The sequence below is a fragment of the Lycium barbarum genome, chromosome 11 (genome assembly GCF_019175385.1).
Source record: "Lycium barbarum isolate Lr01 chromosome 11, ASM1917538v2, whole genome shotgun sequence".
In the NCBI taxonomy this organism is placed as follows: Eukaryota; Viridiplantae; Streptophyta; class Magnoliopsida; order Solanales; family Solanaceae; genus Lycium; species Lycium barbarum.
In genome coordinates, this window is record NC_083347.1 from 34,559,660 (window position 1) to 34,585,930 (window position 26,271).

Consider the following 26,271-nt stretch of genomic DNA (forward strand, 5'->3'; position numbering starts at 1 on the left):
ACATCAGCCAAAACAGGATCATATTTAATCCCAACATGTGCATCATACTCCACAGTAGTGAACTTGTGATTTTCTTCTAGGGGGTGTGCTAGCAGGTTTTGCAGCACTCAAACCAGCATTAGAGATTAGCTCTAATGTATATTTTCTCTGACATAGGACAATGCCATCCTTGGAACTGAGAACCTCTATGCCAAGGAAATACTTGAGCTCACTAAGATCCCTTACTTTGAAGTGTTTATGCAATGCGTCCTTGGCTTCTTGAAGGAGAGAAGCACTACTGCCAGTGATGAGTAAATCATCCACATAAACAAGGACCATGACCAAGTCTGAACCAACTTTCTTGCTGAAAAGAGAGTGATCATAGGCACTTTGAGAGTAACCAGCATTTGTCAAGGAAGTTGTGAGCTTGATGTTACACTGCCTTGAAGCTTGCTTCAATCCATAGAGAGATTTCTGAAGCTTGCATAATTTGTATTGGCCTTGCTGTTGAAAGCCAAGAGGGAGAGACATATACACGTCCTCGTCCAGATCTCCTTGCAAAAAGGCATTACTGACATCTATCTGTAACAATTGCCAATGTTGAGAAGCAACTAGACTAATTACTGTTCTTACTGTAACTATTTTGGCTACAGGAGAGAAGGTTTCATGGTAGTCTAGCCCTTCCTTTTAAGTGTAGCCCTTTTGCAACCAGCCTTGCCTTGAACTTGTCTACTTCACCATTTGCTTTATCTTTGATCTTGTACACCCATTTGGAGCCAACAACTTGTTTTCCTGGTGGCAAATCAACCAATATCCATGTATGATTGTCCTCTAATGCACTAATCTCTTGTTCCATGGCCTGGATCCATCTAGGATCCTTACAGGCTTCCTTATAGCTAGATGGTTCAATATCTTCTGATAAAGCAGTCATATAAGCTTGATATCTGGGAAATAGATGGTCATATGAGATATAATCAGCAATAGAGTACTGACAGCTGCTGTGAGGTGCATTGGCTATAACATAATCCTTCATCCAGATGGATGGTTTCTTGCTTCTACTAGATTTCCTGACTTTAACGTCAGGGACTGTATCTGATGTCATGGATTGAGGTGGAATTGCATCATCTGTACTGGCTGGATTTGATTGATCACCAGCTTGATCCAAGTGGTCTGATACAACTGCATCTTGAACTTGAGCTTCATCTGTATCTGGAATAAAATTCGCATTTGAGGTAGGAGCATCACTATGAGGAGGAGCACTATACGTTTACTCTGAAAGTCCTTATGTTCCTACTGGATCATGCAGAACTTCAGAAGAATCACTCTGCATGTCTAGACCACCAGTGGGAACAAATATGTCTGCTATTCCTTCCTTTTCTAGCTGTTGAAAAGGAAATACATTTTCGCTGAAAACAACATCTCTACTAATAACAAAACTGTTAGAGTCAAAATCATATAATTTATAACCCTTTTGTGCTTCTAAGTAACCAAGAAAGACTGTTCTCCTGGTCCTTGCACTAAGTTTGTCACCTCTAGGTAAGACACTTGCAAAACACAAACAACCAAACACCCTCAATTGCTCTATATGTGCTTCCTTACCATATAGCATGGTATAAGGTGCTCGCCCACTCAAAACTGGTGTAAGAAGCCTATTGATGAGGTACACAGCTGTTTTGATGCAATCTCCCCAAAACCTATTTGGCATGTATGACTGCAACTTTGGTGCTCTAGCTACTTTTAGTATGTGCTTATGTTTCCTCTCTACTACTCCATTTTGCTGAGGAGTGTAGGAACAACTACTTTGATGTAATATACAATGAGATGCTAATAATTCATCACATTTAGTATTAAAGAATTCTATTCCATTATATGTCCTTATTACCTTTACAGAGTTAGCAAATTGATTCCTTACCATGTCTAGAAAATTAGTCAAAACTACTATCACATCAGATTTAGACTGAATCAAACGTGCCCATGTATATCTACTGAAGTCATCCACCACAGTTACAAAGTAATGCTTCTTGTCATATGTAGGGACTTTATATGGTCCCCAGACATCTAAATGAAGCAATTCGAATACAACATTAGTGGTTGTGGTACTAGAAGGAAATTTGAGTCTATGTTGCTTAGCTAATGGACATATCTCACAACTATCCTACAACTTTTCCTTTATTGCTTCTCTGAATCTAGTGATATACTTCATTTCCTGTGGTGATGGATGCCCCAATCTCTTATGCCACAACATGATCATTTTATTATCAACTGTACATCTAGGCGCTATAGCCTTATTCTCCTTTGCTTTATTCACAGCAGTAATTGCTGATGCTGCTGCATATTGATCTTGCTTCCTTAGTATATACAATCCACCTTCATGTCTACCAATCCCAATCACCTTCCCATTGTAGAGCTCCTGGAACACACAAAAAACAGGATAAAATCCTACCATGCAATTCAAGTCTCTTGTTATTTTTTACACTGATATCAAGTTGAACTTAAAGTCTGGCACATGCAATACATTCTTCATTAGCTTGGATCTCAGCATATTAGTATCTCCTATATGTGCCATATGAGATCTATTTCCTGTTGGATTATGCACACCTATACCCTTATCTCTTCCTACTGACTTAGTGTTAATCAGTAAATCTTTACAATATGTGATATGGTGAGAGGCCCCTGAATCAATAATCCAATCAACTAAGCTATCATGTGATATTAAAGTACTTATACCTGCCATATGAGACTGATAGTCACCTGTTTCACCCTTATCTAGTTTATTCAGAAAATTCAGCAGTTGTTTGTATTGCTTCTCAGTGAAGAAATGACCTTAAGAAGTGATAGTGCTAGCTTCATTAGAAGGGATGGCTGCATTTGCATAAGACTTGGTTCCTCCAAATTGTGGCTTCTCAGTACCAAATGGGTTTTTCTTACTTTTAAAATCTGGTGGAAAACCAATGATTCTATAGCAGTTATCCTTTGTGTGTCCCTTGTATCCACAGTGTTCACATATTATTCCAAATGATTGTGATCCATTTGATGCTGGTTTTCTAGGCCTGATCCCTTGACCTCTCCCAGCAAATAAGGTAAGTGACTCCTTGTTAGTGTTCATGAATCCCAAATTCCTTTGACTATCCTCTTGAATCACCACTGAATAAGCTTCATTAACACTGAGTGCAGGCTTGTGCTAAAGGATTGCACTTCTAACTTGACTATAGCTTTCATTCAATCCTACTAGAAACTGCAACAACCTTAGATTGCCCATATGCTCCACATAAGGTTTAGACTCATCATAACCACATGTAGGAGGAGTTGACACATCTAACTCATCCCAGTAATCCTTCAATCTATTGAAGTAGAAAGTGACTGAGTCTATATTCTGCCTTAATGCTCCAATCTCATTCCATAAATGATAGACTTTAGTGAGGTTGGTTTTCTCAAATCTTTTCTTGAAATCTTCCCATACTCTTTGTCACGACCCATCCCCGTGGGCCGCGACTGGCGCCCTACTTGGGCACCCCAAACGGACATACGAGCCAAATCGTCAAATCAAAGCTTAACTCAGATTTCATAATAGTTATTTTAAACATAATTTAAAACAAAACTTGTCTTAAGCGGTCGCATACCAAAATATCATACCGGAACAAATAGAAGCGGCGGAATGCACATCGCCGATCATATGTATAAATATAAACATAAGAGCCATTCTGGCCACCTTAACAGACGGACCGCATTAAGACACAGATCTTAATCCAACAGACACATATAGGACCCTCGACCCACAAACATGTCTACAGGCCTCTAACAGACAAAACAGAATCAGATGACGGGACAGGGCCCCGTCGTACCCCACATAAACATATGTACAGAATATACAATAGAAAAGGGTATATACCAAAAGTATAAGCTCCGGATCAAAAGGGAGCACTCCAAACTGCAGAAGGAGATCCTACACTGGTGGCGTATCACGCGGTGCGTCTGTACCTGCGGGCATGTAGCGCAGCCCCCGAAGAACAGGGGGTCAGTACGAAAAATGTACCGAGTATGTAAAGCGAAAATGTAACCACAATAATCATAATCTGAATCAGAAATACAGAAATACAACGGACGGAGTCGAACCCGAAACCGAAGCAGAAATACAGAGTATACGGACAGATCCACAATATGTATCGTAAGCACGGGGCATAGCCGACAGAACCGTAATATGAATCAGAGGGACAGGGTATAGCTGACAGAATCATAACACAGATCAGGAGTGCAGAGTGTGGCTGACCAAAATCGTAATCTGAGTCAGAGGTACAGAAAGTGATAGACTGAATCATAACCCAGATCAGACACACAGAATTGTAACAGACAAAATCATGCATGCAGAGTCATAAGCATATAACATGTCCCGGCCCTCTGATAAGGGACTCAGTGGGTGAAATCTTGTATAACAAAATCATGTATCATATATGCACATAGCGTGTCCCGACCCTTTGTTAAGGGACTCGGTAGTGAAATCATACATGGCAGAATTATGTACCATGTATTCATAACGTGTCCCGGCCCTCTACTGCGGGTCTCGGTGGATAATCATCATGTGCCATCCTGGCCGCCATCCCCGTAACATCATAACATAAACATACACAGATAACGTGTCCCGGCCCGCAAGTACGAGGGACTCGGTGAATAATGCAAAGAGGTGCGCACGAGATCATGTCCTGGCCCAGGCTCAGTGAAAAGACATACTATAACTTGCACGAACAGAGTAGTGCAGAAACATATGCATATAAATCCAGGCTCGATAGACAAACCGAATAATATGTCATAGGACGTACCTTTCGTAGGTTACGATGGATTATGTCAAGCAGAATTTCTGAGATTGTTCGTACACAGCAAATATACCATGGGGTTTAACGGCATAGTCAGAATGGTCACTCTTTAACAATTAGAACAATTCAAATGACAAATCGTTTCAAGGAAGTCGGACGTCAGTCATAGCGTACATGTATGCCCTTTTTGGGGATGGCACGATTCACTATATCAAATCATGTTTCTAGAATCATAGCACGTATCAAAGTATAATACAGATTATTCACATTTATTATTTGCTAAACAGAACAATAACCCAAAGTTTCTTTTAAGCACTGTATAGGTATAAGACAAATAAAGCGATAGTAGGAGGTCTCGGAATCTGCGGGCCCACCTCGGACCAACTCGAGGCGGCATTCGTAAATTATAGATAATAGACCTTATGAGGTCGTCCATAATCATTTAGAAGTATTCCGACTCCGTTTAGGAAAGTTGCAAACTTAAAGTTCACTTTAAGGACAAGTTAGAAGGAAATTGATTCAATCTTACTGAAGGAATTGGAGCGGATTTCAATCTCGAATGCCGAGGGACGGAGTCGTATTTAAGGCTCACGGCCGAGCCTATTACGTTTAGAACATGCCTAAGAATGAAGGGGTAGGCTTTACATACCTTGGCTGCATCCTACGCTCGTCCAAACTCGATTCCTGTTTCGCCCAAAAACTGCAAATGGTCACATTTACCAATTACTATTCATGAGACTTAAAAATTCTAACCTTAACCGATACTTGTCTATAAAAATTTGGGCAGCACCTCCCCTATGCATATAGCCTCCCCGAGATTCAACTCGGCTCAAAACAACCAACAACAACCCAACAACAACATCAACCACATCAACAATTATCATAATTCACAATATGCGCAATTAGTCTACTTTACGACATAATGCAAAAATCCTCATTTCGACTTCACACTTCCAAATCAATACCAACATACTCTCATTTATTACTAATCAAGGTTATTACAATACCATTCGGAAGCATATCATAACATTTCTACAATATATACACGAGATATACACAAGATATACAAAACATGCAAACTTTCCATCAAAGCCATAATTTATCCCATTCTCCTAATCTTTAACATACAAGTTCATAACACATTTCCATCTTCCAAGTTCATCAACATTAATCATTATTTGCACCTTAACCACTTCATTTTCTTAATTTCATAAGATTATACTAAAACGACATACTTTCCGACAACAACTTAACAACAAATTCTTCATGTTAGCTTAACCCATTATTCTTCCATCTACTTCACAAAGCCATAACAACACAATTAACATATAAAACAAAATTAACTCATTTTCATCTCAACTCCATGTCACACGGCCAACACCTACTTTCTCCAAGTTCCATTAAATTCATTCAACTTTCATTTCCAATGTGAATTACACCATATCCACAACTAGAATACAACATAAAAATTTAACTCATCACACTTATACATTTACATACACACACGGCCACAACACAACACACACCACACGGCTTGCACTTGCACACCACAACTCCACAATTCTCATCTAACTCTAATCATTATAACATATATACTTATTCCATAGCATGAAACATAGAATCCATACCTTTCCTTCAAATTTCAACTTTCCGCAACCGTGGTTCTTTCGCCAAACCAATTATACCACGTTGAAGAGCGTCTTGAGCTTGTTACTAATTCAAGAAAAACAAGATTTTTGGATTGAGATTGAAGGCTAGAATTTTTTTTTTCTTTCTTTCCTCTTCTTTCTTTCCTTGGAGCCGAATGGCTCTTCTTTTTTTTTCTTGATTTTTCCTTTGTTTTCTTGAAACTTCTAAGGCTAATGATCCTTTTATAGTTAATTGGCATATGACAATTTAATTAAAACATGGGTTTGGGCCTTGTAGTTGGCCGGCCACCCCCTTAACACTTGGGCCTCAATTTCATTTTTTTTTAGCCCAATTTGGTCATAGATCTTATTTGTAATTCCCGAACTAATTTCCAAAATTCCAATTTTGCCCTTGGCCTCCTCTCGTATTTCCACACCAATGTTATCATAGCCGGCACATTCATACTAAGTAAAGTCCAAATATAGCCTCATTCATTACAAGTCAAGTTATCTCGAATTTTCCGAATATGCAAAAATGCCGAATATAACACTCTCCTTGCATTTGATGCATACATGATGCTTGATACGAGTTCTGGTGCCACAGTATTGCATATCCATGAAAGTACCACATCATTACACCTCTCCCATTTCATTGCTTGATCTCCTTTGTATGCACTTTTTAAGTATGTTCCATCTATGAACCCTATCTTGTTCTTTACTAACAGTGCTAATCTCATAGATCTGCTCCATAATGCGTAGTTTTCTGGTCCTGTAAGTCGAATTGAATGCAAAGCAACTCCAAGAGTATCTGATGACGGTAAATACAATGGATGATTGTGATCTAAATCACTACCAGCTCCATTTCTTGTTTCTGTGGTTTCTAATGTGTCTCCCATGGCTATCTAACACCAATTTCGATCGAACAATGTCAAATTATGAGAGATTTATATCACCTGCTCTGATACCATATAGAAATCTGAATCTAACAGTACGAACTAACAACATTCATCTGTAATATACACGCAATATATATGGAATATACTGCAAAGCAGTTACTCAAATATTAGAAGCATGAGAGCTTTATTCTAGAGAGAAGAAAACTTTATTGATTGAGGAAAGAAAATGTCTACATTACATTTCAATTCTGAATCCTCTCATGTATATGTAGAGGAGTAAGGAGAGGCGAGTATATGACAGCTGTATACAGCTGCCAGAACCACCACCACTACACCACTGCTACAGTCGGTTACTTTCACTAACAGCCTGTCAACTAATCTGCTAGCTCAGGTAACTAACTTAGGCTACTAACTACTTGCCACTTAACACACACTCACACTCACATACGAAAATACTACTCCATTAGAGTTCCAATTGAGTTTTTTTTTTTTTTTTTTTTTTTTTAACATATTGGACCCAAAATAAAAATGGTACACAATTAAAGTTCAAATAAAACAAAATATACTACTGAAACTTCATTGCTTTGGCTAAAGTTTTTTTTACTTGGCTATATTGAGAAAATTATATCATAAGTCAACCTTTTAGAGTTAGGCACGTAAATAACACAACTTTTAAAGTTCTTCAAAAATAACAGATTTATACCTTTAAGGAAAATATTATACGAAAAAGAATCCCTCTAAATTAGGGATTCAATAATATTTACTCATTATTTATTATTATTTATCTCCCTACTTTAGGGGATAATTAACCCATCTCTATTATATCATTTATCTCTGTTCTTCAACGGATAAACATTTATTTTTCTCATGTCTCTTTCTTATACACTCCTCAACTGCTGCTGCCTCTTCTTATTCATTTCCATTTTTCGTGATGGCGGTTGAGAGTTTTCAAGGATTTGGGCCAGACTAAGGTTAGAAAAAAATAGATTGACTTACGTTGAAATACTTAATAAAAAAAATTAATATGTATTTATTAAAAAATATCCAACAAATACATTTCAAAACAATATATTCGAAAGACAATTATTATATGAGGTATAACTGCATATGTAAATATTATTTGATTCATACAAATTATACGAGGTATAAAAATTTATCATACAATGTATAATAAAATTATACGTGGTATATGAAATGTATACAAGGTTTAATAAAATGTATACAATGTATAACAAAATTATACAAGGTATATAAAATTTATTATACAAGGTATAGTAAAATGTATATAAGATATAAAAACAGTTACAGAGGAATTCACATATTCATGATATATATTTTGTATAAGTTTATTTCTGATATAAATTTAATTTCAAAATATTACTTATATGATATTTGTATAATAAAAAAGAATTGCGGTCATGTGTATTCTCAAAATTTTGTATAGTTTTCAACTACAGTACTGCCTATGCTTAAAATATTATTTATCATACATTTACACAATATACATAAGATCAAATTTTGCTTTTTATATATATTAATGCTTTGTATACCTTTTATATGCATTTAATAAGAATGAAGAAGTTATGGTATTGAAGTTAGATATAATCGTTTTGGAAGATATAAAAGTAGGAACGTAGGTTTCCTTATATATAGGAAGTTGCTTTGGCTAAAAAGTAGGATCGTATGGAGGTTTTCCTTATACATAGGAAGTTGTTTTACCATAGAACTCTTAATTAAACTGCTACAAAATGTTTACTGCATTTATTACCTGCTAACAATATGTAAATATTTATATATTCTTGTCTACTTACGTTTTTTCCCCCTAAAAATAATGAAGTTTTAGCCATGTTCTTCTATAGTTTTGGGCCGTAAAGAAAAAATACATAATTGGAATAAATAGTCACTTCTAGGGTTGTCAAATGGATGGTTTGGCTAAATTTTAATGAGTTAAAATGAGTTGAATTAATATATAGGTTGGGTGTAGTCAATCGGATCTTGCGCGTGGGCGGATAGAAACACCTATAGATGAGGTAGGCGAGGATAGCTTGCCGGCAACATGTATGGTAGTCTTTTGTTTGATGATAATGGGAAGGGTAATTGACTGCAACATTTTTCAGCCTATAGACTATTGGGTGGGGGCAATTGGAGGAAGACAATACGTGGCAAGAAAAGGGCAGAGGACCAACACAAAAATTGCTTGGACAGAAATGAGTTGGCCTGAAATGGGCTGGGTCATGACCCACCCACCAAGCTTGACCCAATTACTTTTTCTTTGCTTCAAACAAATCATTTAGTTTCTCGTCGTATTTCTTAATTATTATGTCATCATAAACATTAGAAAAAACTATAAGATTAACTGAACAAGAACAAACACAATCAACTGTTTAGGTTATTTTTCAATCATAGGCATTGTTAAATCAGTTAGCATTTCTTAAAACATTTAAATTTCTCACTATTAATATATTTTTTTTATTAAAATTAGGATATATTTATGAGAATAATTTGTTATGTTTAACCTGGAAGGTATAAAATTCTTTGAGTAGTGATTATAAAATTTCTAATTGATACCTAATTTATCATGACATAATTTTGAGGTTGTCAGTTTTGCTCAATTGGTATACAATTGTCATGAATAACTTCAACTTGGTTCATTTTTGTTTGAGGAACATTTTTGACAAACTCTGAAAATTCGGAATATACATATACTGATCTTTATCCAAAGTCTACGTGTTACGCCTATTAGTTTACACAGAAGAGAAAACAAATGGACAATTTGCACGATTATCCTTCGTAGAGACCGGTCTTTAATTTTTGTCCCTCAATTTGCTTGTCTTTAATTTTTGCCCTTCGCAAAAAAAGTGGCCAAAAATACCCTGATGTTCTGGTTTCGAAACTCAGCAGAGTAAAAATAATAATAATTTCGGATGAAGTTACATAAAACCTATGCCGGAGATGACATACTTATCCTTAAGGCATAACTAAAAGTGTACCAGAGTCGGCAGACTTGCCTTACAAGGCAAGTCTGCCTTGTAGTTATGCCTTAAGCAATGTCTGATTGTCTGCCGCATAAGGCAGCCTTCTTGCAAAAGCCTTCCCTTGTGATTTTTTTTTGACTGAGCAGGAGTTCGAATATAGAACCTCGGGGTATTTTTGGCCACCTTTTTTAGCGAAGGGTAAAAATTAAAGACCAACGATTTGAGGGGAAAAAATTAAAGATCACCCCAAAGGAAGGGAAATCCACGCAAAAAAATGAAAACGAATGAGTTTAAAATGGGAAATTTGCATGATTGCCCTTTGGGAGTGGTCTTTAATTTTTGCCCCTTAAATTGCTGGTCTTTAACTTTTGCCCTTCGCTTAAAACCCCGAGGTTCTGGGTTCGAATCCCGACTCAACAAAAAAAAAAAAAAAAGAATCGCAAGGCAGAGTTTTGTAGCAAAATTAGGCCTTAAGGCCTAATTTATGACCGAATAGGCCTAATTTTGGGCAAATGTTAGGCCTTAAGGCCGAGGTTTCGCGAAAGCCTTGCCTTGCAAAATTTATTTTTTTCTTTGACAGAGCGGGGGTTCGAACCCAGAAACTCAGGGTATTTTCGGCCACTTTTTTAAGCGAAGGACAAAAATTAAAGACTAGCGCCTTTGAAGGGAAATCCACGCAAAAAAAAAAGGATTTAAAGTTGGGCGATTCTTTAGGTTATTTACGGGTTAGAATAGTATTAGGCTAACATTGAGATCATTTAAAAACGGGTTGTGTTGCGAGCTAAAATTCAACCCAATACAAAATTATCTTGTGCCCAATCATAAGATTTTGGGCGGGTTGGGCACCATCAATTTTTGGGTCATATTTGACAGGGCAATTCGCAGAATTGCCCTTCTTTTGGGGTGGTCTTTAAATTTTGCCCCTCATATTTGCAGTCTTTAAATTTTGCCCCTCATATTTGTGGTCTTTAAGTTTTGCCCTTAGCTTGGATACCTGAGGTTCTGGGTTCGAACCCCCGCTCAGGCATAAAATAAAAAAATAATTTCGCAAGGCAGGGCTGGAGGGAGTGTATGCCGGATCCGGCATAAAGTCCTTAAGGAAAAACTAAAGTTATGCCGGAGGGGGCATAACTTTTCCTCAAGGCATAGTTTAGTTATGCCTTATGGGGCAAAACTTTTCCTTAAGGAACTATGTCTTATGGGGCAGACTTTTAATTAATGCATAACCAAAAGTATGTCTCATAAGGCAGAACTTTTCCTTAAGGAAAACTTTTAGTTATGCCTTAAGGAAAAGTTCCGCCTTACGGGGCATACTTTTAGTTGTATTTTATGGGGCACACTTTTAGTTAAGGCATAACTAAAAGTATGCCCCATAAGACGGAACTTTTCCTTAAGGCATAATTAAAAGTTTACTTTGAAAAGTAAAAAAAATATATATATATGTCTCAAGGCAAAGTCTGCCCCCTCCGGCATAACTTTACTTTTTCCTTAAGGACTTTATGCCTTCCTTAAGGATTGTATGCCGGATCCGGCATAAAGTCCTTAAGGAAAAACTAAAGTTATGCCGGAGGGGGCATAACTTTTCCTCAAGGCATAGTTTAGTTATGCCTTATGGGGCAAAACTTTTCCTTAAGGAACTATGCCTTATGGAGCCGACTTTTAATTAAGGCATAACCAAAAGTATGCCTCATAAGACAGAACTTTTAATTAAGGCATAACCAAAAGTATGTCTCATAAGGCAGAACTTTTAGTTATATTTTATGGGGCACATTTTTAGTTAAGGCATAACTAAAAGTATGCCCCATAAGACGGAACTTTTCCTTAAGGCATAATTAAAAGTTTGCCTTGAAAAGTAAAAAATAAAAATAAAAATAAAATATATATATATATATATATATATATATATATATATATATATATATGTCTCAAGGCAAAGTCTGCCCCCTCCGGCATAACTTTAGTTTTTCCTTCAGGATTGTATGCCGGATCCGGCATACACTCCCCCCAGCCCTGTCTTGTGAAATTATTTTTTTATTTTATGCCTGGGCGGGGGTTCGAACCCAGAACCTCAGGTATCCAAGCGAAGGGCAAAACTTAAAGAACATAAATATGAGGGGCAAAATTTAAAGACCACCCCAAAAGAAGGGTAATCCGTACAAAAAAATGTATTTGACACCCCTAGTCAATGTATCTAAAGAATCTAAAGAAATAAAAACAAATACACAGCTGTAACTCCATCGTTTTGGCTAAAATCTTATTTATGCAGCTAAAAGTATAACAACAGCCCAGTGAAATCTCACATCTTGGGGTCTGGGGAGGGTATAATGTACGCAGACCTTACTCCTACCAAGGTAGGATGACTGTTTCCGAATGCAGCTAAAAGTATCACGACCCAAAATTCTACCTTGACCGTGATGACACCTAACTTACTCCGGTAGGGTAACCAATAATGTAACCACAATATCGATATATTAAAGCAAAAATAAAAAATAGCAGAATAATCATAAATAAAGAGTTTCCAAGTTAGAACAATACGAAATACTACTCTACAACCCCTAATAAATGGTATCACAAGTCAAAAGCTACTAAGAATAGGAAATACACGCGGTTACTGAAGATACAACATCTGGTTAAGAATACAAGTATTCAAATTTGATTTTGTTTCTCAACTTTAAAAGGCTTCTCTGAACTGCACAATGACGGCTTGTCATTTTTTTTTTCCAGGTGTGGATTTGACCACGTTAAAATTACTTTTTGCCTTAACCCACTTTGAGCTATAAGACCCTTTTTTCAAAGTCATAACACAACTTCTCGTTAAGACTGAGTACAGAGATAAAGACTCTAAGCTACCACAGACTAGCTGACAACTCAACCTTGAAACACTGGAATAATCTCCAATGCTCTTTCACGAACCCACAACATGGCGGCTTAACCTGCACACAAAGGTGAAGCAAGTGTAGCATGAGTAAAAAAAAATAAGACATGCTCAGCAAGTATCATTGACCGACCCAACAAGGTACTGGGGAAGATTGGTCTTTTAAAATAATTATGAGTTCCTTGGGTTGAGTTAAACTCTTTGCCCAGATTCTTGATTTGACTGTGAGAAGTCTTGAGCTTTTGTTGATTTCGTACAAAGGTAGAAGTGGTTATAATCTTAGATGGGATTAAATGAAACTTATGAGCAAGCACGAGGTCAGATCTGGATGATGGTTCCAGTTCCTTCTTTATATTCGATGTTGATCAAAAGGAAGAGTCAGAGAAGCATCACCAATACATGTTTCAACAGAGATAATAGAGATGACTGCATTGACGTCTACTAGACATGCAAAGGAACTATAACCTAAAGTGTGACTTTTGTTAATTAAAGGGGCATACTCGAGCAGGATGTTATAGAGTTGTTGCTTAAATTTCAAAAGAAGTTTGGCAAGACTGCTGCTCATAATGTAACAATGAAGACAAATAGGAGACATGAGAAGAAGATCATGGACAGTTCAGTAATAAGCGTGTTATGGACTCAACTCAATCTTTATATTTCATCCCAGATCAGTATAATCAAATTCTAAGGTTGTTGACCAAAGATAACATTAAGGAATGCTCATCTAATATGGCAGGTACTCTACATGCATGTTTAGTTAATTCTGATAAATGAGAAAGAATTGTGTATACAGGATCCACCAATCACATGATCTTTGACTTGAACATGCTGGAGAATAAGGTTAGTGTCACGACCCAGCCCCGTGGGCCGCAACTGGTGCCCTACTTGGGCACCCAAACGGACATACAAACTAAATCATCATTTTTAAATAGAGTTGAGAACGAATATTATCAAACGCATTCAAGTATATAGCAGAAGCCGACAAGGCTATATTTCAATATTTAGATAATTTCCAGAAAAATTTCGGCAGAGTTTCCTTTGTTTTACAGACTATCCAAATTAACCCTGCGCACAGATAATACCAACAATGACCACCCAGGGCCAACAAAGCAACATTTAAACATATGCGGACCGGCCGCCGCGGCGAATGGGATCGCCCAAACACAACATATACACGCATCCGTACAGAAGACCCTAACCCACAAACATGTCTACAGACCTCTAAACAGACCGACGAAATCATATAACGGGACAGGGCCCCGCCGTACCCATGAACGAGAATATATATATATACAGTAGTGACAGACTGTACCAAAAGATGGGCTCTGAATAAAAGAGCGCTCCAAATGGCAGAAAAGATATCCTAGACGGACGGATCAGCAAACCTGTCGTCGGTACCTGCGCGGCATGAAAACGCAGCCCCCGAAGAAAGGGGGTCAGTACGAAATATGTACTGAATATGTAAAGCCTGAATTACAGAACCAAAATCATAACTGGTACAGAGCGTACAGAAAAAGTGAGTAGAAAATCCAAAGTATCAAATACATATCTTCAAAACATGCGGAGTGTGTACAGAAACATATGTCATATCAAATCCGGCCCCTGCCAAGGGACTCGGCAAACAGAACGTGGCCACCCTCCCGACGCTGGTGCCACAACACAGAAGAATCAGAATAAGGGCATAACCCCGTAACATAGTATATCATATCAGATGGCCATGGCAAATCATATCAGAACATGTGTACATGGCACAGCATACTCCACAAACCCATGTACACGTATACCTGCCCCCTCACATCGAGGCACGACGAACAATGCAGAGGATTACGCTTGACAACATATCCTGGCCCGGGCTCAGTGTGGGAAACATTGGGGCATCCACGAATAGAGTAGTGAGAAACTAAATGCAGTTAAAATATCATAAATATTTTCAGAGACTCGATGAGGCATATCAATGACAAACCAATTCAATGAAGTAAGACAGGATCATAATAAGTGAGTTTCGGATGTCATAATGAATTACAGAAGCATACCTTTCTGAAGTCGTTCCGAGTGCCAAAACAATTTATAAGACTTAATGAATTATTTAAAACAATTTTTGTTTAGTAGTTAATAGAGTAGTCATATGCATAAAATCATTATCATAAATTCAAACATAAGTAAAATGATAATATTTGAAATTCGAAATGATAATCATACCAAATTCTTTCAAAAGTCGTCCGAATTACATAAAGGAAAGTCGCGAGACCCACGAACGGGTATCGACCCGAATCGGGCCCGCTCATGGAAAACATACGATACATCATGCAAACTCTTATGAAAATATTGGAGCAATCCGAGCCTTTATGCAAAAGATATGGCATTTCGTAGTTACGGAATTCTTTAAAACAACTTTTTGTACAAAGTTTGAAAATCAATGCTTTCGAAGACATAATTGTTCATACTTCATCACAACATACATAAGAATGCCAAGAAATATATATAAGGATCATAACGTGCTCGGATTTCGAATTTGGAATTTCCTCGAGGCTCGTGATATAGCCTATTGAAAACTAAGGCATGCCAAAAGAAAGAAGGGTTGCGCTTTACATACCTCGTACGCACTCCAAGATAGCCAATCTAAAGTAAATTCCAATCTACGCCTCAGGCTCCCCAAGGTCTACAAATATGCCAACGAATATCCAATATTAAACATAGGCACTTAAGCCATTCATTCCAAACTAACATTAAATTCTACAGAAAATTCGGCAGCACTTCCCCTGTAAATAGGCCATCCCGAGAATTTAACTCGCTCAAAATCAACAGCAACAACCACAATAACCAACCTAGCAACTCCAATAACCAATCTGAAAGACAATATTACATTAATACTCTCTTTTTCATCATTCGACAACTTTCCAAATATTCAATTCAACGGCTTACCTTCAAGCCAACATCAACGCCTATACATTCAAATACTAACCCAAACCCATACTAACAACATTCAAGAACATTCTAAACAATTCACATAATATTTCCAACGATCCAACAATTTCTCCAAATTGGGCCGAAAACAGCCCCTAAACTATAACATAACGATGCCCGAAATTCTAACGAACACTTACAACACACCAAGCAGCCCATATACACTTCTTACGACTTATTTCATGCCATCTTTTCAGCAAATTTCAGGGAAATACAACAGCAGTCACACGACACCACATCATCTATCCATATGCAAGTAAATCACATTATTATCTCTATAATCCTTACAACAACCCACAACAATTTTAACTCCAACTCTAACCATTAAATTCCTTCATTCTCATCACATAATCTATGATTACAACAACCAATATATTAATTCAAATCAGTCCATCAAATTTCAATTAAAAACAGCCCCTACGGCATTCAACAACATTCCAACATTCGTGCAATTCATGTTACCAAGTTACAACTATGCTTCAACATCAAGATACATAATTTCACACATACAATTTACATTTGCATATTCCCCACACGTCCAACTTCATCATCAAACACATAGAAAAATGATCAACTCTTACCTTAACAAGTTGGCTTTTTCCACTTAGCTAGAATTTGTGAAATGCACTAATACTTGTTCTTGTTGCTCCAAATGAATTCTCCACGTTATTATCACCTTCCTAAGGGCTGAAATACCTAGAAAATCTGATTTTTGGATCAACAAATTTGAGCTCCAATTTTGCTAGCCATGGCCGAATGCCATGGCTTATGCTCTCTCTCTCTCTAGCTTGTATATCAACGTTTCCTTCACGTATACACCATATTAAACCTTTAATCCAAATTGATAACATGAGTGGGAGGTTGAAATTACCTTTAGCAATCAGAATCTTCAAGAATCTTGTTCCTCTTTCCAGCTGCTTGCTTAACAACACAAAAAAAAAACTTAAGCTACAACTTCTCTTTAACTAATATCATGTCAAGGGTCTAGGATTTAGCTTATATGATGGCTCAATTAGAAAGGGGGTTTGGGAGAGAAAATAAGGGTTTTGGATCTGTTTTAGGTCGTGTGAAATGATATAAGGCAAAGTGGTGACTTATCTATTGAGTTTAATGGGCCTCATGGGCCGAAATGTGAGTGTTTGGGTCGGGTCCAAACTTGCTGCCCTGCCAGCCCAACTTACATCGTCCATATCTCCTTATCCCGATATCATTTTGACGAGAGGTTTGTTGCATTACAAACTAGACTCGATGAACTTCATTTTAGGCTTTTGAAACACCTTAAAACTCCTCATATTCAAGGAGATATGCCTCCTACAATATAGACTAAAATCGGGTCCGAAATTTTACTGAAGTTGTTCCGATTCATTTCGTTTAACTTCTAATCCTCTTCCAACCTTATGTAACCTCTTATGCATACATATACACACTTATATACATCAATAAAAAATCCATATACACATCTTGAAGGGTCCAAAGACTCACAATAACCTTAAACATAACTAGAGAACTCACAAAGCTTTGACGAAACTCCAATCGCAAAAGTATATTCATATCTTTTGTCCACCCTCTATATCATTACTAATAATCTCAAATACTTTAAAAGGTCACTCGCATTACTTCATATACATACTCATAGCGCGATTCCACACCCTTTAGGTAACCGTGTCGCCTTGGGATACTTAAGGAAACCATGTATATATAACGATATTCTTACTAACTCGATTAACTTTCCTTGAACCTTCTTAACTCATTCTTTCTTGTTTTAATACAAGTAGCACAGATTATTATGGAGTGTAACAGTTAGACTCAATAGTACAAAGGTATAGAAAGTTCATCTATCAATTGGTAATGTCACTAAGATGTCTCAGGTTAGATCTTGTAGAATTACAGGTGGGAGAAAAATTGAGTATGTTTTGTATATTCCATGTTTCAAATATAATTTGTTGTTAGTTTCTAAAATCACTAGGGAGTTAAATGTTCTGTCCCTTTTTCTCCTGATTTTTGTGTGTTTTAGGACCTTTACAGTAGGAAGGTCAAAGAGACTGGTAGGGAATGAGCGATGGGCTCTACTTGCTATCTCAAACTCCTGCCGCAATCACCAATTTAACAAACATAGGAATGCACACAAGGTCAAAAAAAGAAGATGTTGGCCTTCAGCAGAGAAAGATGAGACACTCCCAGTTGGAGTAATCAGACAAATCTTTGGCTTGGCACATCTTAATAGTCTAAATGCGTTAGAGAATTGTTCTATTTATCTCTTAGCTAGGCATACTAGGTTGCCATTTACTAGAAGTACAAATATCGCATTAGAAGATTTAGTTGTTACATATTGATGTGTGAGGTCCTTACAATAATGTACAAACCTTTGATGGAAATAAAATGTTTCTTGCTATAGTGTTGATGATCACTCCAGATTACTTGGTTGTTTTTACTCAAGTTAAAATCTAATAATATAGTAGTGCCGAGACAATTTCTCAAACGGTGCACAATCATTTTAATAAATTAGTGAAGGTCATTATATTAGATAATGAGAAAGAGTTTGTGAACACAAGATATAGTGACCTTTTCCATTCTCGTGGGATGCTACAGCAGAGGACTTATGTGTACACACCCCAGCAGAATAGGTAAATAATGAGGACTTATGTGTACACACCCCAGGAAATCAATAACATGTTTCATAGTGAGGCTAAGCCTGGAAAGTCAATCACATCATGGAAGTCAAAGAAACAGAACATTGTCGCAAGCAGTACACCAAAATCAGAACAGGAGCATGACTTCAACATTGTGAGAACAGGTGTGGTAAATAGGACTGCTCAAAGAATTGGGAGTTGAAATAAAGGAACCCATTTATCTGTATTGTGATAGCAAAACAACCTTGCAGATAGAGACAAAATCTGTAACATCAGAGGACAAAGTACATAGATATTGACTGCCATTTGATAAGAGAAAATGTACAGCAAGCCTAGTTCAGACACACCACATCAGTTCTAAGGAACAACAAACAGATATCCTGACTAAGGCATTGTTGAGAGCACACCATGAGTATTTGTTGTCCAAGCTGGGAGAGCTAAATGTTTTTGCATCTACTATCTTTAGGGAGAATGTGTTGAGACTGGAATTACTTGATCAAAAGAATGGTAAGTACGTAGTTATTAGTTAAGGAGTTAATTGTTCGCAAGTTAGTTAAGAGGTTGATGAGCTCTTAATGAGCTGCCAAAGTAGTTAGTGGAGTAGGAGTTTGTTATTAGATATTTTTGTATACACGTGTAGATACATATATAGCCTAAACACTGTAGTAATTCATTCAGCCATTTTTCATTTTGATCAACACAACGTTGAGTTCATTCTCTACATGTCTTCTTCTTTCTTCTCAAGCTAAGCTTCTAAGTTACGTTCATCATCAATGGATTCTTATATTAGGTTCACAGTTTTCAAAGCTATGGGTAGCAGGGAATGGTAGTTGATAATAGTGGGCAGCGGCGGTAGTTAATAGATAATGAGGTGGGTGAAACAATTAGCGGTCAAAGTGGATGGAGTAGTGATGAACTGTCATCTTAGTAGAAACTCTTGAATAAACATCCTAATAATATTAAGACTTTGTTATAGCTCTTAATCATTCCGATCTATTCAGACTCATTAAGTGATTGTAAAATGAAAAAAAAATGCACTAAATGGAAATAAACAAACTTAACAACTGAGATCTGAATAATTAAAACTTTCATTAAGTGAAAACAAATGAGGTACTTAGAGATTTGAAAAACCATTAAATTTCCACTTCGTACCATTTTATTAAAAGTTTACAATGACCCCGGCCCACATTTATGTATATTATTAAGAGCGGTATTATAGAAAGTCAAAATTATTTCTTAACCTTAACCTTGAATCTAGACATAATGTTTGGACATGACTCAACAAGTATGTGTGGAAATAAACTATTATGAGATGGCCGGGAGGAGTAGTAAATATATACTACTTGTTATTTGTTAAGAGTAGGTAGTAGCTTTAGCATTAAGACTAATAGACTAATTAATGAGTCTCTTGGTTCGTAGATAAGTTGGGTAGAAATTAATAAAACAGGAATTAGTACCGTAGAAGTTAGTAATGCAGAGTTTATAAAATAGTGATTAATTAGTAATGTAAGATTAATTAGTTGCGCGGATATATTTTCTTACTGGATATTTTCAAGGAAATAAGAATAAATGTGAAGAGTATGGGGAATTTTTACCAATGTTATTTCAGTCCGTATATTACTAAACATTAATACATGTATTGTTATTCCGCATTACATCTCTACATAAAATAATACATAGATTCTCGCATAACTTATGCGAATATTATTTTATGTGAAAGATAAAAGAAGCAACCAAACAATGAAACCTCTTCTACTAACCAAACGTGCTCTTAAGATATATATATATTTTTTTTTGGACAAATGATCCCGCATATATACAAGACATGGATTGTTTAGTGATCGTCTTGGAAGTGGAAAACAAGAAGTCCTTTTTTTTTTTAATTAACCATTTGCTATTTAAAATTTGTGGGTACCGTCTAATCAAGTTTCGAGTAGTGTGGGCCATGTCCTATTAAGAAAGAAAACACTTCCAATTAAAGAATTTCTCCATTCGAAACTTTTTATTAAGGGCCTGTTTGGAAAGCCACCTGGTAATTGGAATTGGTATAATTACTAGGGTAGTAATTACACAGCGTAGTAATTACACAGTAGTATAATTACAACGATCTGTTTGTTTGTCATAACGTAATTACAGTGTAATTACAAGCGTGCTGTTTGGTTGCACAAGTGTAATTACACAGTCAGTTTAATTTAAAAATAAAATTTAATTATAAAAAATTTAAAATTAATATTTAAAATGTATTGCCTTTATAAATGATATTAAATTAGTTATTTAATAACACATTGTTTCTTGAAAATATATTAATTAATAATCATATATTTGTAACTAATATTGTAACAAAAATAATTGATATATATTTTTCAAATTAATATTTAATTTTAATTAATTATAAAACTTAAAAGAAGACTTTTTTTGTGAGAACGTCATGGATTGGATGTTTGACAAAAAATAATATTAATAAATATAATGCCATAACATTATTCAGATGTTTGACACAAAAAATCCATCAAATGTAAGTGAAAAATAAACAACATGCAATGTGAAAGCAAATAACTTAAAATTGAAAATATAACCTAAATTCAAAATCCAAAAGAAAAAGTTCAACATAATACTCTTATGTCAAATTCCAACATTACATAAGTAAGTTCCAACGTAACTTAAGTAAATAATTCAAAAGAAAGGAAAAATATAAGTCTATAACCCCATTCACAATGAAATTATACTTTAATAATGTCACCTGTTATATGTCAAGTTTGTTAATAACTCATTCTTTCCAATATTAAGAGGTGTAGTTTCAAATATTAGAATAATAACACGGTTATGCTAAATGAATAAAATAAAAAAAATACGAGCAATTACATGGAATCACAAGAAGTAAAGGTTGGGAATGAAAAGAAAGAAAATGAAAAATAAATAATATAAAAAGAAAAATACATTTTAAAAAATAAAAATAAAAAAAAAGTAAAAATAAAAAAGAAATTAAAATAATAGAAATAAAAAAATATTTAAAATCAAAAAAATTAAAATAATAGAAATAAATTAAATTAAAAATAAAAATGAATTAAAGTAAAAAAATAAACAGACTAAAAAGTAACCCTGTAATTACAGGGTGTAATTACACCCAATTCTCAGCCTCCCCTTGAGAATTGGAGAGTGTAATTACACCCTGTCAATTACACCCAATTCCCACCTAACTGTGTAATTATCTGGTCAATAAACAAGTCAAACTGTGTAATTACACCCAATTATACCCAATTCCAATTACCTGGGTGGCTTTCCAAACAGGCCTTAAACGTGGAGGGATTCCTGATTTTTTTAAGCCTAGTCTATATATGAACCCTACAACGTTACTTGTTCTTAATTTCATGGCAGTATGTACCAAATTATATAATAGAGGCAGAAGACGGTAAAGTACAAGATGTGTGGAGTAAGAATAGGCCTAATTATAACGAAAGGAGAATAGAATATCCTTGTTTCCGCAAGAAACAAAGGAGCTGGATATGCTAGAGCCATGAACTATTTTTTTTCCACACATCCATTAAGATAATGTTTTGGTGGGTAGCTTCTGAAAAGTATCTTTTATCTCTATTTTGTTAGGTTTGGAGTAGAGTCTTATCTTGGAAGTTAATAAGAAATCTACATATATATAACTTTAGTAATATTCATAATCGTTTGAGATTTTTAGAAAAATCGCATGGACTTTATCTAAAGTGAACAATATTATCATGTTAAGAGTCACTTCTCAAATGACTTAGCCCAACACATTCATCTATCTTTTTCTATGTCTTGGTAATCAAGATCAATGCTACATTGAGAAGTTTTAAGCGCAAATGTGAAACTCCGCGACAAATATTTGGTTAAGTACTCATGAATTGGAGGTGGAATTTTTGGTTGATTAATTTATTTTTAGTGCCTAATATGGATTGTGAAAAATTAATGACATATTTTCAGAAAACCATGTGCTGTATATAACATCATTACATAAGTTGTCATTAACATCAATTATCTCTCTAAATTGACAGGTTTTGCAGTTGTCACTATCGTTTAGTACACGGAGTAAAGGATCATGTGGACGTACCATAAAGATAGATAATCATATCGAACAACGTATTCTCAATTTTAACTCTTGATCAATAGATAATGTGGTTTAGAATAATGACTATATATTCTGAAGAGATTGTCCAAAGAGATTGAGGGTATGCCCTTAATAAGTCTCAATTATATTTAATTTGTAGAGAGATTTTGGTCTAGGCCGCCTCTGCATATGTTTTGAATAAGTAGTAAATAATGATCACCTCTTTCTGCTTTATTGAAAAAATGTTCTATCATATGAAATTCCAAATTTGTACTTATATTATAATTATACTACGTTCAGAATGAAATAAAAGAAAGGATTTAAGTTATATATATGTAAAAGCATAGTTCTTTTTTACACTATTATTCCCCCGTCACAATTTAGGAGTCTTAGTTTGACTTGGCATGCACAGAGTTTAAGAAATAAAGAGAGACTTTTGAATCTTGTAGTCCTAAACTAAAGATGTGTATAATGTACTAAAATATCTTTTGAATCTTGTGGTAATAAATTTGTCATGTATGATGTTTGAATTGTCAATTACTAAATATAAAAGAAGACACTCTTTTACGGACCAAAAAGGAAAGTAAAACACTTAAATTGAGACGGGAATAATTACAAGAATCTACATTTGAGTGAATCTAGATTTGAGTATCGTGTCTTAAGAAAAAAAAAACGAATCGGAAAGAAAGATTTAGCTAGCTTTTGGCCATAGATTCCCAAAAATAATTGAAAAACTTGATTTGGGTGAAGTTTTCCAAGTTTTGAAAATGCGTTTGGCCATAGTTTTTCAAAACATATTTCACTTTTTGTTTTGGAAAACATGAAACATTACTTATAACTATAAGTTCTACAAACTATCAAGAATACTCAACCATACAAAACATACATACTTGTTAATCCCAAAATATGCAGAATATGATATTTTAATAACAACTACTAATAACACACTTAATTACTAGCTACTACAGTTCAAATTACAATACAAAGATGCATTTTTATCTTCGCAACAGATCAATTTTCCCTATGGTTTCTTCTTCTTCTACTGTTTGGGCACACCTTAGCTTATTCACTTTATATAAAAGACTGTTTTAATTGTGGAAACATGGTAGACAGCTTTAATGGAGGAACATCATAGATAGAATTAGTTGGGTCATAAATAGATGGTTTTTTTTTTTTATAAAATACAAAAGTTTGGGATAGTTTTTTAAAGGCCAAAACATAGATCTTGGCCCAAAAACATATTTGAGCCAGAATTTGAGATTTGAAGATTTGTTTTCAAAATCTATCAAAATTTTATGGCCAAACAAAGATTTGAAACAAATCTTCAAAATAGCTCCCAAAAGCTATAGTTTAATGAGCAGGTACGTAATTGGGTACCGTTTTTATGAGGTGATCATGACCACTTGATGGTTTTACTTGCACTTACCTTAAGTTGACCTGACTGTGTACTAGAGGTACTATATTTATCTACGGCATCAATGCATAAAACTAAAATTCTTATTAAAGAAAATAAATTACATGAACTGAATTGATACCTTGCAAACAAATGACAAAGGGAACTAGAATCCAGAAACCAAATTCAACTCTGAAAATTGACACTCGAACAAGACACGCCAGAACAAGACATCAAAGGCATGAAATTTTCGGACACAACTAAAATAAACCTAAACAAAAAGACCCCAATTAAAGATTCATCGAAATTATTCCAATTAAAAAAGCAAAAACAAGTTTTCTTCATTAGTTGGTGCCACCAAGAACTCCCTTCAACTTCTTGATTGTAGCAGCATCAAGGAACGTAGTAGCTGCCACAATTTCAGTAGGTAAATCATTAGCAAATAGAGCAAAGTCTGTAATTTGAAGACCTGGTGTTGGGCTACTGAGTGAAATAATAGCCAAAGCTGGAGTTTTCCCTGAATTAATCTGGAAATGCAACAACCCTTGTGGGAAAACCATAATGTCTCCAGGTTTAAGGGTCTTGAAAAAAACTTTGTTGTCTGAGGACGAAACGAATCCAGCACAAATATTTCCTTGGACAACATAAAGCACTTCGGATCCTCCAGGGTGTGTGTGCATTGGGATAACTCCACCTATAGCCAAATCAAGCCTAGCCATTGATATGCCAAGGCCATTGACTCCTGGAAATTGTGAAGCAAATGCAGGAGTTACCCCGGCTTTGATGATAGGGTTTAGCTTAACTGGAGTTGCTAAGCCGGAAAATACAAAGTCATCAGCAGTTACTTTGGAAGGTTTTTTGCAAGCGTAACCACCGGGACCGTCAGGCAAGTTCAAGTCCCCGACACAGAAATCGAGGACAGCGGCTTCAGAGGAGGAGATGAAGATAAGGGAGAAGATGAAGAAGGCTTGGAAATACATTTTGTGAAGATGGTTTGTTTTGGTTGATGAGGAGTGTTTGTTATCTTGATAGGGTTTTATAGAGGTTGAATTTGCATGGATGTTATTTTTTGCGTTACTTCTATTGGTTGATAGAGATATGGCAGGCCATGCTGATGAGGGTTTCACGTGCATGCTTTTAGGGTATGAAGGAAGCGACATATTTTGGGCTGTGATTGCATGTGAAGGATATTTTTTTTTTTTTTTGTCAAATTAAGAAGAATACAAGAACTCTCTTTTATGAGATTTTGTTGGAATTTGTTCGAAGGAGCAGGTATATTAAAATAATTCAACAAAAATATTCCAATTACTTAGGAGTTACTATAAGGGAAGTATTTTGGTGAAAACATGTCAACAAGTTCAATGACTGGGCACTAATTATATTTTACCTATTTTAAGTTTTTAGCATTCTACAGTATCATTGAATTGTTGATTTTTTTCTTCTGCTAAATGATTTCTTAAAGACAAAGATATAGTGCTATTTTCTTTTCATAACTATCAGCGTCATTGATACACTATGCCAACATCTAGTTTTGCAAAACAATTGTTTTTATCTTTTTGTCAAGAACTGCATTTGTACTCTGAGGGAAAAAATATCTTCTTTACAGGAAAGCACTGAAAGAAGAAGGAAAGGTGAACGAAAAAATATCTTTGGATATGGTCGAGGTGACGAGGTCCATAGGAGCACATGGACAAAAAACAATTTGAAGGGCACAAGAGACATTTGCTTTTTCACCCACAAAGAGACATTTGCCAACTAAAAAGGGGTATCTGAAAGTCTTCTGACACAAAAAAATGGGTGGCCCTTAATTCAAATGTGTGGATATTATAAGTTCCCCATCTTGTACGCAGTTTTGATTGTACTAAAGTTAATTGATTAGTTGCAGTAATCTTGTAGGGCGTTTTGATTTTACTAAGGTTAATTTATTAGTTGCGGTATCTTGTAATCCTTCTATAGTTATGTTATACTAATAGTTTCTTAATAAGATAGGTATATAAAGGTAAAACAGGCTTCTTTATATATTTTAATAAAGGGTTTAACCTTGT

At 35.5% G+C, this 26,271-nt stretch overlaps 1 protein-coding gene and 1 long non-coding RNA gene across 4 annotated transcripts; both read right to left on the reverse strand.

The window, feature by feature from the left end:
* Nucleotides 1–12,801: 12,801 nt before the first annotated feature.
* Nucleotides 12,802–18,160, reverse strand: LOC132619036 (uncharacterized). Of its 3 annotated transcripts, none has more exons than XR_009574480.1 (4): nucleotides 16,707–18,160; nucleotides 15,755–16,007; nucleotides 14,474–14,559; nucleotides 12,802–13,219 (listed from the first exon to the last, which is right to left on the reverse strand). It is a non-coding gene; the product is annotated as an uncharacterized LOC132619036 (long non-coding RNA). The 3 variants fall into 3 exon arrangements; XR_009574479.1 differs by having other exon boundaries at nucleotides 14,671–16,007; XR_009574478.1 differs by having other exon boundaries at nucleotides 14,474–16,007.
* Nucleotides 18,161–24,312: 6,152 nt separating this feature from the next.
* LOC132618554 (auxin-binding protein ABP19a-like) lies at nucleotides 24,313–25,250 on the reverse strand. The gene has a single exon (XM_060333586.1). It carries the CDS (start codon nucleotides 25,204–25,206, stop codon nucleotides 24,571–24,573), a length of 636 nt encoding a protein of 211 aa, XP_060189569.1. The 5' UTR covers nucleotides 25,207–25,250; the 3' UTR covers nucleotides 24,313–24,570.
* Nucleotides 25,251–26,271: the final 1,021 nt, after the last annotated feature.